This window comes from Papaver somniferum, chromosome 1 (genome assembly GCF_003573695.1).
Source record: "Papaver somniferum cultivar HN1 chromosome 1, ASM357369v1, whole genome shotgun sequence".
In the NCBI taxonomy this organism is placed as follows: Eukaryota; Viridiplantae; Streptophyta; class Magnoliopsida; order Ranunculales; family Papaveraceae; genus Papaver; species Papaver somniferum.
Window position 1 is genome coordinate 231,846,510 of NC_039358.1, and position 13,484 is coordinate 231,859,993.

The following is a 13,484-nucleotide window of genomic DNA, read 5'->3' on the forward strand; positions in this document are numbered from 1 at the left end:
CTGTAAGGGGAAAGTAGAAAAGTTCACCAGTTCTAATTCACAATCTTCATGGCCACAATCAGCGACGAGAGGCAATGGTGTATACAACACTACAACTTCTCCATACGCAACATCATAGTAAGATCCTGCACAAAAATAAATCGAAAAAAACTAATTCCAATAAGAGTTTAAACACGTATAACAAAACAACAAGTACTCGTTAAAACCTTAAAAAAAGTGATACGATGATAGATATGGCCGAGTCTTAGATTTCCTCATTATCCACTTTTTATTAGAGATCTACAAAATAAATTCCAACTGTCAAGTCCTAGATTTACATAGCTCAGTAGAAAACTCCTAATCTCTAGCAGTAAAGCACTTTCATGATACCTCTTTTAACATACTATAAGGCTTTAGAATCTTTCTTAACTGGACATTATGCAAACCCATGAAATCTTTTTGTCTACAATCACTTTAAATATATTCATAAACAATACCACCACCAAAATTATACCAGGCCTTGGAATATGGAACATGGATTAACCACAAATTATATCGAGTGTAAAAAATGTGCTTCTTTGGTCTATCAAACCCCAAGCTTATTCTATAACAATCACGTAATAATTAGCAGATGCGACAACAGGAAAAAATTGAACCAAGTTTTCTAAAGGTGTCACATGTTAAGTAAATAAATCACCATAAAAAGGAAGTACAGGCCTTGGTTGACGTCTAGCAGGTGAAGGGGATTTTGAATGCCAAAATTCATACCATTAATTCACATAAATTGAAATCAAAAATTGAAAAATCAGAATTCAATAAAATGTTTTATATGTTAATGTGACAAGGATTATATTATTCTAACTTCCTCCTAATATTGCACATTACTAGAGCAGACCGGCCGTAAAGAAGATAACATTGCTTGTAGAGATGTTACGCTAAGGATTAAACACAGTTATAGTGTATTACAACATAAATCGAGAATTGAATAACACATAAAATCCACACCATCCTGTAGGGTATGAAGTGCAAAATACATAACTAAACCACTCCACAACTAACACGGTCCCATGAAACAAAATTGTTTCCAAATTTATTGCATTAGTAATAATCTAGAATAATGATACTCATCTCCAATGTAACAATATCAGTGCAATTGACAAATCAAGTAAATAAACATAAAACAAGTGTGCAAAGGATATTATCAAACCCTTAGAACTCCCCATGTTGTCCTCTCCTGCATCAATTTTTCCGAGTTGAATAACCACCATAAGCTCCTCTTCCATAATCATACTTACGCAGTGACTCCGAATTCAACAACTAGTCCTCATGATCATAAGTTTCTCCTGTGCATTTGCCTATACATCCAGCAAAAAAAACACAAAACTTCAAGATATTAGATACTCATCAAAACTCTATTTGTCATTTCATCAAACAAATAAATTGCATAAATAGAAATATATGGTTATTTGTTTATTAACTTCAGGGTCGAACTCAATACTAAACACAGAAAGAAATCCCCAAATATATCAAAATCCTCGAAAATAAAGAGAACTAAAACCCTATATTTAAAAAGTAAAGGGGTTGTTTTCTTCTCACCTTGTAAGAAACATCTACAATTGTTTAAACTCTTAAACAATATGCAAATAAAAACCACAAATTAATCATATCTAAAGTTAAGATCTCTAAAAATAGATAGTAGAGTGAAAAATTCAGAAGAATGTTAGTAGTGACAGGTGAGAAATGAGAAAAATTAAGGTTTATACCTGTTGATTTTCGAGGGAGAAAGTAAGGGTTTTCTGATTGTGATGATAAAAAACGAAGATACAAAATTGGTAGTTGTAGACGAAGGAAATCAAACCCTAATTAAATGCCTTCGTTTGCAGAATCAAACCCAATCCCAAGAATTTTGATACCAAATCAACATAAAAATTAATGAAAATTTCAACAAACACAATTTAGTGAAACCCTAAGAAAACTCCCAAATCAAATCCTTAATTTCATTCCAAATCTAAACATAATTTGAGATCTACTGGTTTCCTCTGCAAATAATGTAGATTTTCATATGAAATTAGAGTTTTGATTTAGGGGATATAGACATGAATTTTTGTTCATGGAATTTGGTGATTTTATTTTCTCTTTTGGTAAACAAAACTAGAAGAAGAATAAGAACAAGATCAGTGTTGGTGTTGTTCATGGGTTTGGTAGATTGATGATTGCTGTGAAGGTAGTCGGTGGTGGATGGAGGGAGAAAGACGAGCTGAAGTTGGAGAAGAGATGGATGTGAGTGAGTAGTGGGTGTGAAGAGGAGAAAGATGAGGAACATATAGAAAGAGAGAGGATATCTTTATCCTCGATAATAACTAGGTATCTTATTCCCAATCTCATCTCAATCAATGGCTCAAATCATAAACATCTCCAGCCATTCATCAGACATCTAAAACAGTAACTGCAGCGTACGCCTGAGGTCTCTGAATTGGAGTTCTAAGAGGGATACAAGGGTAAATAAATTTTTTTATTCTGGGACCGCTTATTAAGCTTTCGGATATAGTCTGTCTTTTTTATTATATCATAGACCGGTATTTATGGTCAGCGGTCCAACTACCATTAATGAGGGTCTCGTATGTGGGTAGTTAAATACCCATTACCCACTAGTGTTCCGGCATGGTCTTCATCATTTCCAATATGATATTCATTAATTTCGGCATGGTATTCATCACTTCCGTCATGGTCTTCATCATTTTCGGTATGGTCTTCATCACTTCCGGCATGGTCTTCATCACTTCCGGCATGGTCTCCATCACTTCCGAATGTAAAAAAAAAATCGATTTCAAAGAGAGGAGCCGGCAGAGAAGGAGAAGACAATTTGAAAGGGAGTGGGAAAAATTTAGATTGAAAGGGAGTGGAGAATATTTAGGTTTCAAAACCCTACCCCTAAAAGAGATTAATAATAGGTGAAGATGGAAATGGGGGATATGATTTTGTTTTTTGATTTTAAGTTTTTTGTTTTTTATTTTGAGGGAAGGTTATTTTAGTATTTTTGCCCCTAAAAACACCCCTTCGCAGACACTATTGGTTGGGGGAAGTAGTTCATATCCCCCAATTAGTTTTGACATCCCCCAATTGTGGGTTCTTTAAAAGTTAATGGTCTTTTGGGGCTTTTTAGGGTCATGAAATAGTAAACAGGGTTATCCTTTATCACATCATATTCCTAATGTCTATTATACCTTTACCTAAATTTCACTATTCATTAAAAAAAATAATCTTAAATCTATAATTTTCTCCTTCTCCTTCTCCTTCTCATTTACAATCATGATGAAGATGATGATCATGATTTCATCATGATGAAGATCATAAATAAATAAAAAACTAAACCTATTATCTTTTCCCCATCCTTTTCTTCTCATTCATAAATTGTGAAAAGATGACGAGCATAATTTCATGATTATGATGATGATCAAGAAAACCCAAAACTATTTTCTTCTCCTTCTCCTTCAAAGATTATGATCAAGATGATGATCATCATAGAAAGAAAAAACTAAGAAAATCCACTATTTATTTTTGTTTTAAATGGTTAAAAAAATCCAATTTAATGAATTTCGGGTTAAAAAAAAACAGTTTCTGAAAGTATTTACGGCAGGGAGTTCTTAGATTCCCAACCGTGAATCAAGATTACAGATGAGATAGTTTATCGACCCAACCGAGAGTCCATGTTTCGGCTTGGTTTTTCCAACCGATTTTTTTTTTGGATTTTTTTTTTGGTTTTCATAACCAGTTACGGCTAGGTTTTCCCATCCTTAATTGCACTTCGGCTTGGTTTTCGGCTGAGATAATTTGTCGACCCAACCGTAGAACGAAAAAAATGGTTGGGAAATAATGGTGTTCCAAACCGTATTTTTTATTTACGGCGGGGAAATAAAGAACTCTTAGACGAAATCATTTTTCCGATTATTTCTGTTTTCAGAACCAGTTAAGGCTGGGTTTTCCCAGCCGTAACAGCAATTTCGGCTGGGTATTCCTAGTCGTAACAACAGTTTCGGCTAGATTTTCCCAACCATAACTAGTTCTGAAAACCAAAAACATCAGAAAACTGATTTCAGTTGGGAAAACCAAGCCGAAACATGTACTTTCGGCTGAGAATCTAAGAACTCCCAGCCGTAAATACTTTCAGAAAGTTTTTTTTTTAACCCGAAATTATTAGAATTATATTATTTAACCATTTAAAAGCAAAAATAAATGGTGGGTTTTCTTAGGTTTTTCTTTTTATGATGATCACCATCTTTATTATGATCTATAAATGAAAAGGAGAAAGAGAAGATAATAATTTTGGGTTTTCTTTATGACCATCGTTCTCATCATGATGAAACTATGATCATCATCTTTATCACAATTTATCAATGAGAAGAGATGGATAGGGAGAATGTAATAGATTTAATTTTTTTTAATGATCTTCATCATGATTTGTAAAGGAGAAGGAGAAGATTATAAATTTAGTGTTTTTTTTCAATGAATAATAAAATTTAGGCAAGGGTATTTTTGACTTTTTATATACCTTGAGTCCCCCTATCCATTTTTTGACTACACATAGCATTTAACCCCCAAAAACTCTCCCCTACGGCCCAATAATAGGATTCTTGTTTAAAGGTATCTCACTGTATACTCTTATTTGTAATTGGAATAGTGTCATAGGAATGGCCTTGCTAGCTTAATTTTTCATGATTTGTCACTGCATTAGTGAGGGTCATTCTAAATTTGCCTTGTTGTCAAAAAATAAAAGAATATCCATCGATGGCTGACTCAATGAGTCGTTAAAGAGTTAGTTGACTCACCAAGTTGAGTGGAAATAAATAACTTGGTGCCTAATTGGTGGAAAGTCTCGTGGTTGGCATAATGGTTCTTACCTGAACTGAATCCAGTAAGCATTTTTTATGCCTGAATTGAGTCAAATTTCTGGATTTTTTTTTAAAAAGAAAGATTTAGTTTTTCACTTTGATTGCCTGCAGTGTTGTTTAATCTTTGAATTAAAACATTTAAAAAGCTCTCAGTTGTAAGAAAAATCAATGGGTCGAATTAGATCAATTTGACTGAAAAGCTGAAAACCAATTTCCCATTAATCTGAATGAAATTAAGAAAGAAAAAATCAAGATGTTTTAATAAAGTGAGACATATATATTGCACTCGACGCATCAAATAAAATGGTTAGTGCCGAGTAAATAACTACTGTAAAGGAACGCCTTGTTTAAAACTCAAAATGAACAAAAAAAAATGGTACTTTATTGTCTGGTAAGTGTGGTACACAACAAAAAAATGGCAGCAGAGATGTGTCAAGACCGCAAAATGGATAATGCCAGAATAAAAAACTACTACAATTTTACTTAGAGATTCGCTAGAATAAGAAAAACAAAAAAACAAAAGCATAGTATCATTTAATGACATCACTCTGTCACATTGCCAGTTGAGTATGGATTAATCAAACTTGGGTTACTGACAAGAAAACTGAGATCGAAACATGATCAATAGGCATTGTTATGGAAAAGAAATTACCAGCAAGAAATACAGATTCCTACACGGTTCCAATCAGTTCCGCAGCCGCCCTGCATCTACTGTAAAGAACCCTAACCAGACTGTCAGACTTTTAGAGAGTCACTCGGTCTCTTGTTGAATATTTGAATGAGGAGCCTCACTGCTGATTCTCCGCTTCTGAATGGGATAAAGGCTTTCTACAAAAGTTGAAGCCGATTTAATACACCGGCCATCTGGAATAGAAGAGGGGATCCCACTGACTTCAATTTCTGTGAACGTCTTCGTCTTCAGGTCATAAGAATAAAGAGTGGCAGAGTTTATTCCTCCATTTAACCGTTGAACAGATTTTATGAGTATTTGGTGCATACCCGCACCAGTGTAGAACCCCCAGTGTAGATTATAGTCCCAAGAAGAAGGTAATGTGATAGTATCTTCAGTCCAGTTCCCCTCAAGATTACCAGGAATTGCAGTTTTAGTCCTATTCCCCTTATTATCACCATACTCAGTATCTCCGCTGTATACCCAAAGCTTGACAATATAAGCACTCATTCTGCAAGATATAGCTATGTGCTCGTCCACTTCTAGCAAGCTGGCACGTGGATAACGATCAGAGGGCCGGTTATTGAGGAAGAGATTAGAGATTGGAATCATTCTGAAACTCTCAGTACCCACATCAAACGCAACTAAGATAGCATCACTGTCAACCCAATCGCCCTTCATAAACTTAGAGGTGAGGTAATAAATAGAACCATTCACATAAACAGAACCAGAAAAGAAGTTAAAATCACAAGGCGGGACCTCATCAATCCTTCTCCATACGTTATCTCCTACAGTCAAGACCTCGCAAACGATATGCTGATCACCAAGGTGGTTCTGACCTGATTGCCGATTGTTACGGCAAACACACAATACTTTGTGGTTTTTACTGACCGGATCAAATCCAATTTCATATCCATACCAATTGGTCCTGCCAAAATAAAAGCATGCCTTGGGCATAAATGTTGATCTAACACAAGTGACCTCTCTAGTGCTGATGTTGTATACGCGAACGTTAGACATTAATCTGTCAACAAAACAGACCAAACCATTTGCAGGTCCGCGAACCTCAGCGCAACTGAATGATTCGGTGTTCAGTATACTGTGTATTTCTGCTTTTCTTCCATCTCCACTTAGACTGGCTGTTAAAACAAACTCATTGCTGGCCCTCAATGGTTTACTTGGAAGCCATCTTGGGAATGGAAACACCAAAAGGAGAGCTGGACGTGCTTTTGAGCGTTCAAAATGTAAATCAGCAAAGCATGGATCTTCTTCGATTAGTGACAGCCAAGTTTTAGATACACATTTGAAACGCATAAGGGACTTAACAGGTAGTCGACTTAGTATCTCACATTTGATTATATCTTCATCATCAACAGCAACACTACTTCTACCATTACCACTGCCAATAGTATTTGAAACATATGTATTCTTATTATCACCACTAATTACACACTTATCCGCCCTAGGAATCAGACTAACAACACTACTACCGCTACTGTTCTCAGTATTACCACTAACTATAAATTTCTCCATTTTTTTTTTGAAATCAGACCAATAAATTTCTCAAATATGATAGTATTTTTAGTTTCGGAGCAATTCTAACTTACAATTAAGTGGGAACGGAAATTTGATGATATAAAGCTTCAGAAAACATAAAGTCGAGATTTGCAGTTTAAACTTACAGTGTTTGCTGCAATTGATTTACAGAATCACCCTTGTTTTGCAGCATAAAGATCGATCTCCTCCAGTTATGCCCTGATAAACAAACTTCAAAACCCTAAAAGAAAATTGGGGATTCTAATTCTTTGAACAAGAGAGAGACAGGAAGATCACATACGGAGGAAACAGGAAAGAAAGAGGTCTAAAATAAAGACATCGCTTGCATATATGCATGCCTCGGAAATGTTACACGTGTAGTGGCGTAACATTATTTTTCCCAGTTACTTTTCTTCATCCACGGTGTTACTGAAAAGAAGTTACACCTAACAAAAACGTTTCTGGTACTCTCCACCTGACGCCAACACTCTTCCGCCCTAGTTAGCAATTCGGTATACGAAAAACGTACGGAACGGCATACGTACGCGTATTATTCGTTTTGACGGAAGATAAATTCGGTTCACTATTCGGTCAATTATTTCTAATTCGGGGATAATTCGGAACGGCATATGTACGTGCAAAATTCGTTTTAGATATTTCTAATTTTAAAAGCCTAGTTGTAGTATATTATAATATTTTAAGAAGAGTAGTCGGGGAACATAGAATTCTATGATTTAAATTGTTATGTGGATAATATATAAACTCTTAATCAAAAATTAGCAAGTGGAACTATGGTTAGACCAACCGTTCACGGAGTTGGACGTCGCATCGATACCCTTTGTATTCAAACATTTTTTGAGTATTAATTAATATCACCCGAATTACACATTATTTGAGTATTAATTAATATAAAAATCACACGAATTACACGTTCCGTATAGATCGGAATTTGGAAAATTCGCGTATAATTCGGTAGATTCAGAAAAGTCGCGAAGATGGATCGGAGTTGCATTCGAACCCGATTAATACGAATAAAATTCGGATTCGAAACTATTTGCAAATAATTCTCCGAATTGCTAACTAGGCTTCGGCCTTCACAATCCAAAAATAAATCTGGACTTATTTTTTATTTTTTACATGGATGATTCTATATCCACCAAAGGGTTTAACTGAAAACTGTCCCGAGAGGGAATTGCAGGGTCTCAAATGTCTCTTCTCTGTATTGGGATAGGGGTGGAGCAGAAATGAGCCCCGCCATCCCTCTCACACAGTATAAACTCGGTGGAATTGGTTCGGTGGATATATCATTTTCGTTTTTAAGTTTTTTAGTTAATTAGGTCTTGATTTTGAATTCTTGGGTCTAAGAGATAAACATATGGCTACCGTCTAAATATGGATCTAAAACACAAACAAAATACGACTCATTTTCCGTTTCGTTTTTTACATACCTCACTCACATGTTTCCCCTGATGTGTCATTCTCTAATTGGTTCTGGAGCAAACATGGGGTTCGTTCATTAGTAATGAGATAGCCACAAAGGTGACGACATTTCACGGGAAAAACATTTGGGGGCAAAGTTTCGGGGTATAAAGCATTTTCGACAAGAAAACAACAGACAACAAGTTTTCCGTAAAATTCCAAGTTTTTTTCTGTTTTTTTTCTTTTCTTTTTGATCAGAAAGATTTGAAGTTGAGAGACGCATTCGTTAAACATTATGTACAGCCAGGGAGGAAAATTCATTAAATTTCGGTGCTCTTTTTATTAGCTGCATATATAATTTGTAGTCCAAAAAGAGGTTCCCGAGTTCCGAATTACACCACCATTCATTACTGTCAAGTCGTAAACTTTTGATTGCCAATTAGGAAACATTTACAGCATATATCCACGGTCCAAAAAGAGGTTAGAGTACCATATAGGACTGTTACCCAAAAGACTTTTAGTTCTATGCAGCAGGAATATTGGCCAATTAGCATACTGGCCAGCTTCAATTAGGGTTCACGCCGATTCCAAACATAATGAACTTCTCAACAAAATAAGGCCAGAATCATTATGCAACTCAGGCTGTCCAAAATTTCAATTGCTGATTAATGTGTTCATATATTTGACTGACACAAAAAATTGTACAGTGAAGTAAACGTAACGCAACAAGACTAAAAAGGTGAAAACAGGGAAGAAAACAAAAGTCTTGAGCTACCGAACAAGGAATCAAGATTATCAGCAAGAAAAGACGAAATGGTTATTGTACATTAGAACTAACATATTCATCAAACAAAATAAAATCACCAACAAACAAGCATGTAATATTTATAGATGATATCTACATTCAACAAGCTAGATAAGTTTGGTTGTCATTGAAACCCTGCTTTCCTATCATTCAGAAACTAGATACAGCGATTTTTGGTTCAGATTATTTTGTTGTCGTGGATATCAAAATCCTATGGCTTTCAAGACCAGGTTGTGATTTTGATACAATACTGATCCAAAGTGACTCTTTACTGTTTTTCACTTTTCTAGTTAACTAATTCCTAGGAGGCCAAATACATGACCAATTCGCAAAAGAAGCAGGGAATATCAATGTGACGAGGTCTTTGGAGTTATAAGATACGACACTGCTACCGGAGCCTCTTCCATGAACCTCAACCCAAACAACATTCATTTAGCTTGATAAGAAAAAATGTAACTAAATTCAAAAAGAAGGAACGCTTACCAGAGTGTCACACTACAGCATGAGAATCACGCTCTTGTTGAAAATTTGAGTGAGGTGCCTCAATACTGCTTCTGAATTGGAGACAGGCTTTCTGCAAAAGTTGAAGCCAATTGGGATTGAAGAAGGGATCCCACCGACTTCATTTTCGGTGATTGTCTTCTTCTTCAGGTCGTAAGAATATTTGGTGCATTCCTGAGTTTATTCCATTATGAAACCGTTGAACAGATTGTATGAGTATTTGGTGCATTCCTGAACCAGTATAAAACCCCCAACTTAGATTACTGTCCCAAGGAAAAGGTAATGTGATAGCATCTTCAGTCCAGTTTTCCCCGAGATTACCAAAATTATTAGTTTTAGTATTCTTCCCCTTGTCATCATACCCGGTATCTTCTCCGTATACCCAGAGCTTGACAATAAAATCACTCGTTCCCCAAGATATATAGCTATGTGCCCATCCACTTCTAACAAATAGGGACGTCGATAAGGTTATTGAGATGAGATTAGGGATTGTAATCGTTCTGAACTTTTCACTACCTACATCAAATGCAACTAATACAGCATCATTATTACCCCAATTGCCATTCCTAAACTTAGAGGTGCAATAATAAATAGAACCATTCAGATAAACAAATGAGTTTGCAAAATCACAAGGCGGAACCTCAGCCATCCTTCTCCATGCATCGTCATAAAATAATATATGATTAATGCCGAGAGACCAGCTATTGTAAAAGGAAAGCCCTAATTTTAAACAAACATTTTTTCTTTGTTTTTAAAAAAAATACTAAAACAAAAGATTATTATGTCAGGCAAGTGTCTGGTATAGAACAAAAAATGCGACGCTGCTACAGACCCCCGGCCTATCTCCCCCAACCTTCTTTCCCCACTAGCTGGCAGATCTCCATCATAATTTTTTCTTTTGCGGGCCGCTGGAGCTAGCAGGGGGGCCTTTACAATTGTGATGTGAGTGTGGGGAGGGCTGGGGGAGGGCCGCGGGGTACAAAGCATTTTTGCAAAAAATGCAGCAGACATATGTCAAGACTGAAATATGGATAATGCCAGAATAAAAATGTACTTTATTACATTTTACCGAGTGATTGTTATTAGTTAGAGTAAACGAAACGAAAGCAAAAAAATTCCCCAAGCATTGTATCATTATTGACATCATTCTGTCGCATTGCCAGTTGAGTATGGATTAATCAAACTTATGTTACTGATTAGAAAACTGTAGGAGTGAAATATCGCACATTCATTATGCATGTGATATAAAGGTCGTCTAATACAAGCGAAGACCATCGCACATACTAAAATAAGGATGACGTATTTAATGATGTCAGCATAGTCATGAGTAAAGTGTGATGATCTGTGCGAAGGAGTAAGTGTGCGAAGTTGAGCGAATGTACATGAGCGATTGTAACACACAGTGATTCCGAAAATAGGGGATCTATTAGCTGTCATCCACTATGTAATATCCTATATAAAGGGAAGGAAACTATGTATTGAGGATTTGAGGGGAATCTCTAAGATGAGTGTTAGACAAGAAATTAGGAGAGAGAAAGTTTATTTGGAGAACAAGTAAAGTCTTTGTAATATATTATATTCAATCTCAAGATCTTGATTAATAAACGAATGATTTTCACCATGATTACTTTGAGAATTATATAATATTGAATGGATATGGTTTAGGATTTCCTGCAACTACATTTTGGCGCGAGAAACAGCTTGGAGTGATATATCATATTGCTGAATCCGTTTAGAAATCAAATTTCCAGAATTAAAGATTTAGCACTTTTCTTAAACATTTGAGATTTTTATCATCGCATCTTTTCAATCCTTTTCAAAATAGTCTTTCTTTTGTTAATACAAGAAAGTGAAAATGATAAGAATCAGATCTACTATTGAGCAAGCGGCAGCACCCAGAAGAAGTAAAAGAATTGCCGAACGAAGAAGAGGTGAAATTCATGAACAATTAGAGGAAGGAGAAAGAGAAAATCAAAGAAATGATGTTCCGAATGGACTACATCGTACACAAGAGCAAAATAATGATATTGATTATGATAGAGTGAGTATTCACTGCACATACGAATTCTACCGAAGAAGAAACACAGAGAACTAGAGATGAAGGAAGGATTGAAGGAAATGAAGAAAATATGATACTTGAAGAACTTAGACAAAGATTGATTGCAGAAAGATAAAGAGAAAATGAAGAGCGTGCGAATTTGATACGTCAGAATGATGATTTAAGACAAGAGAATCTCAGATTGCACGAACGGAGATCAGGAGTTCATCAAGACAAAGTCAATCTAATAGAAGAGATGCCAGGCGAGAGCAAACATTAGGTAATATTGATGAGAACTTACAAGTAGATGATAATATACAAGATCAACGCGACCAGAGACGCACAGTATATGAACGATATGAACAACCACGCGAACGCCGTCGCCGAAATGAAGGACAAAGGATCAACATATTTCAAGATGCAGTCGAACGTCATCGCACTCACCATGAATCAGATAATAACGGAGAAGATGATCCGGAACAAGGGAGAATTCTATTACATGGTAGAGAAATATTAAGGGATCAATATGCACGTGAAGAAGAATAAGCGAGAAACACTTCCATTCGAGAACGTGCGAGAGCTGAAAGGGAAAGGCGTAGAAGAAGAAGAGAAGACGCTGAAGAAAGAGAAATTGAAGAGGCCATGCGTCAGAGTAATCATGAGAATAGATTAAGGAAAGCCAGATTAAAAAGACCTATGCAAAAGGATTTAGACCAAACTATGGGCGAAGAAATTCTCAGAGAAATGGCAGAATTGAGAGAAATGATGACTACGCGAAAAAATGGTGGAAGGAGACAGTTAGAGGAAGCAGTAGAAGAAGATGGAAAAACACCTTTTGCAAGGAAAATTCAAATTGCAATAATACCACCAAAATGTAATTTACCTGTATTCACTAGTATATTTGATGGTAGTACGTGTGCAGTACAACACATAAAAGCCTATAACCGATCTTTAATGCAGTGGGAAGAAAATAATGCGGTGTTGTGTAAATATTTTCCTGCGAGCTTGACAGGAGAAGCTTGCAGTGGTTTGAAGGATTACCAGTAGGAACTATTAGATCATTTCGTCATCTACAGAACGTCTTCTTAGGACAATATATCAGCAATAATATGTCAAGACCAGGAATTGAGACGGCCTTTGGACTTCGCAGAAGGGTCAATGAAAGTTTGCGTCATCTAATAACACGTTGGAGAACCATGTGTAGTGAAATGGCAAGACGAGTAGATGAACAATTTCTTATACTAGCCTTTATCAATACTCTTTTTCCTACAGATTTATGATATACACAGATTTTCAAGATAAAAGACACCATCACAATGCTGGAGTTGCGTGAATTTCATTCCTAAGCAGAGAGAAATGGAATCTTATCCAGTTACAATGCCTAATGCGATCAATGAGAATGCAAGTTTACTCCCAAGGATGACAAATGTTGTTGCGAGTACATCGCAGGGAAATCAAGGAAAGAAAATTACAGAGATGGAACAAAAAATGGTAGCCATGGCTAGTGCAGATCAGGAGGAGATCGAAAGAGAATATAAAGAAACACAATCCCAAGCTAGAGGAAGAAATAACATGATTCAAAGAATGTATAACCCCATGGAAGGTTATGGAGGTCAACAACCATATCATAATAGAAGACAAGGGACT

At 36.0% G+C, this 13,484-nt stretch overlaps 1 protein-coding gene across 1 annotated transcript; it reads right to left on the reverse strand.

Moving 5' to 3' along the window:
* Positions 1–5,298: 5,298 nt before the first annotated feature.
* On the reverse strand, positions 5,299–7,373 carry LOC113318953 (putative F-box protein At1g47765). Its single transcript, XM_026567250.1, has 2 exons — positions 7,221–7,373; positions 5,299–6,937 (listed from the first exon to the last, which is right to left on the reverse strand). Exons 1-2 carry the CDS (start codon positions 7,265–7,267, stop codon positions 5,620–5,622), a joined length of 1,365 nt encoding a protein of 454 aa, XP_026423035.1. The 5' UTR covers positions 7,268–7,373; the 3' UTR covers positions 5,299–5,619.
* Between the last annotated feature and the right edge of the window lie 6,111 nt (positions 7,374–13,484).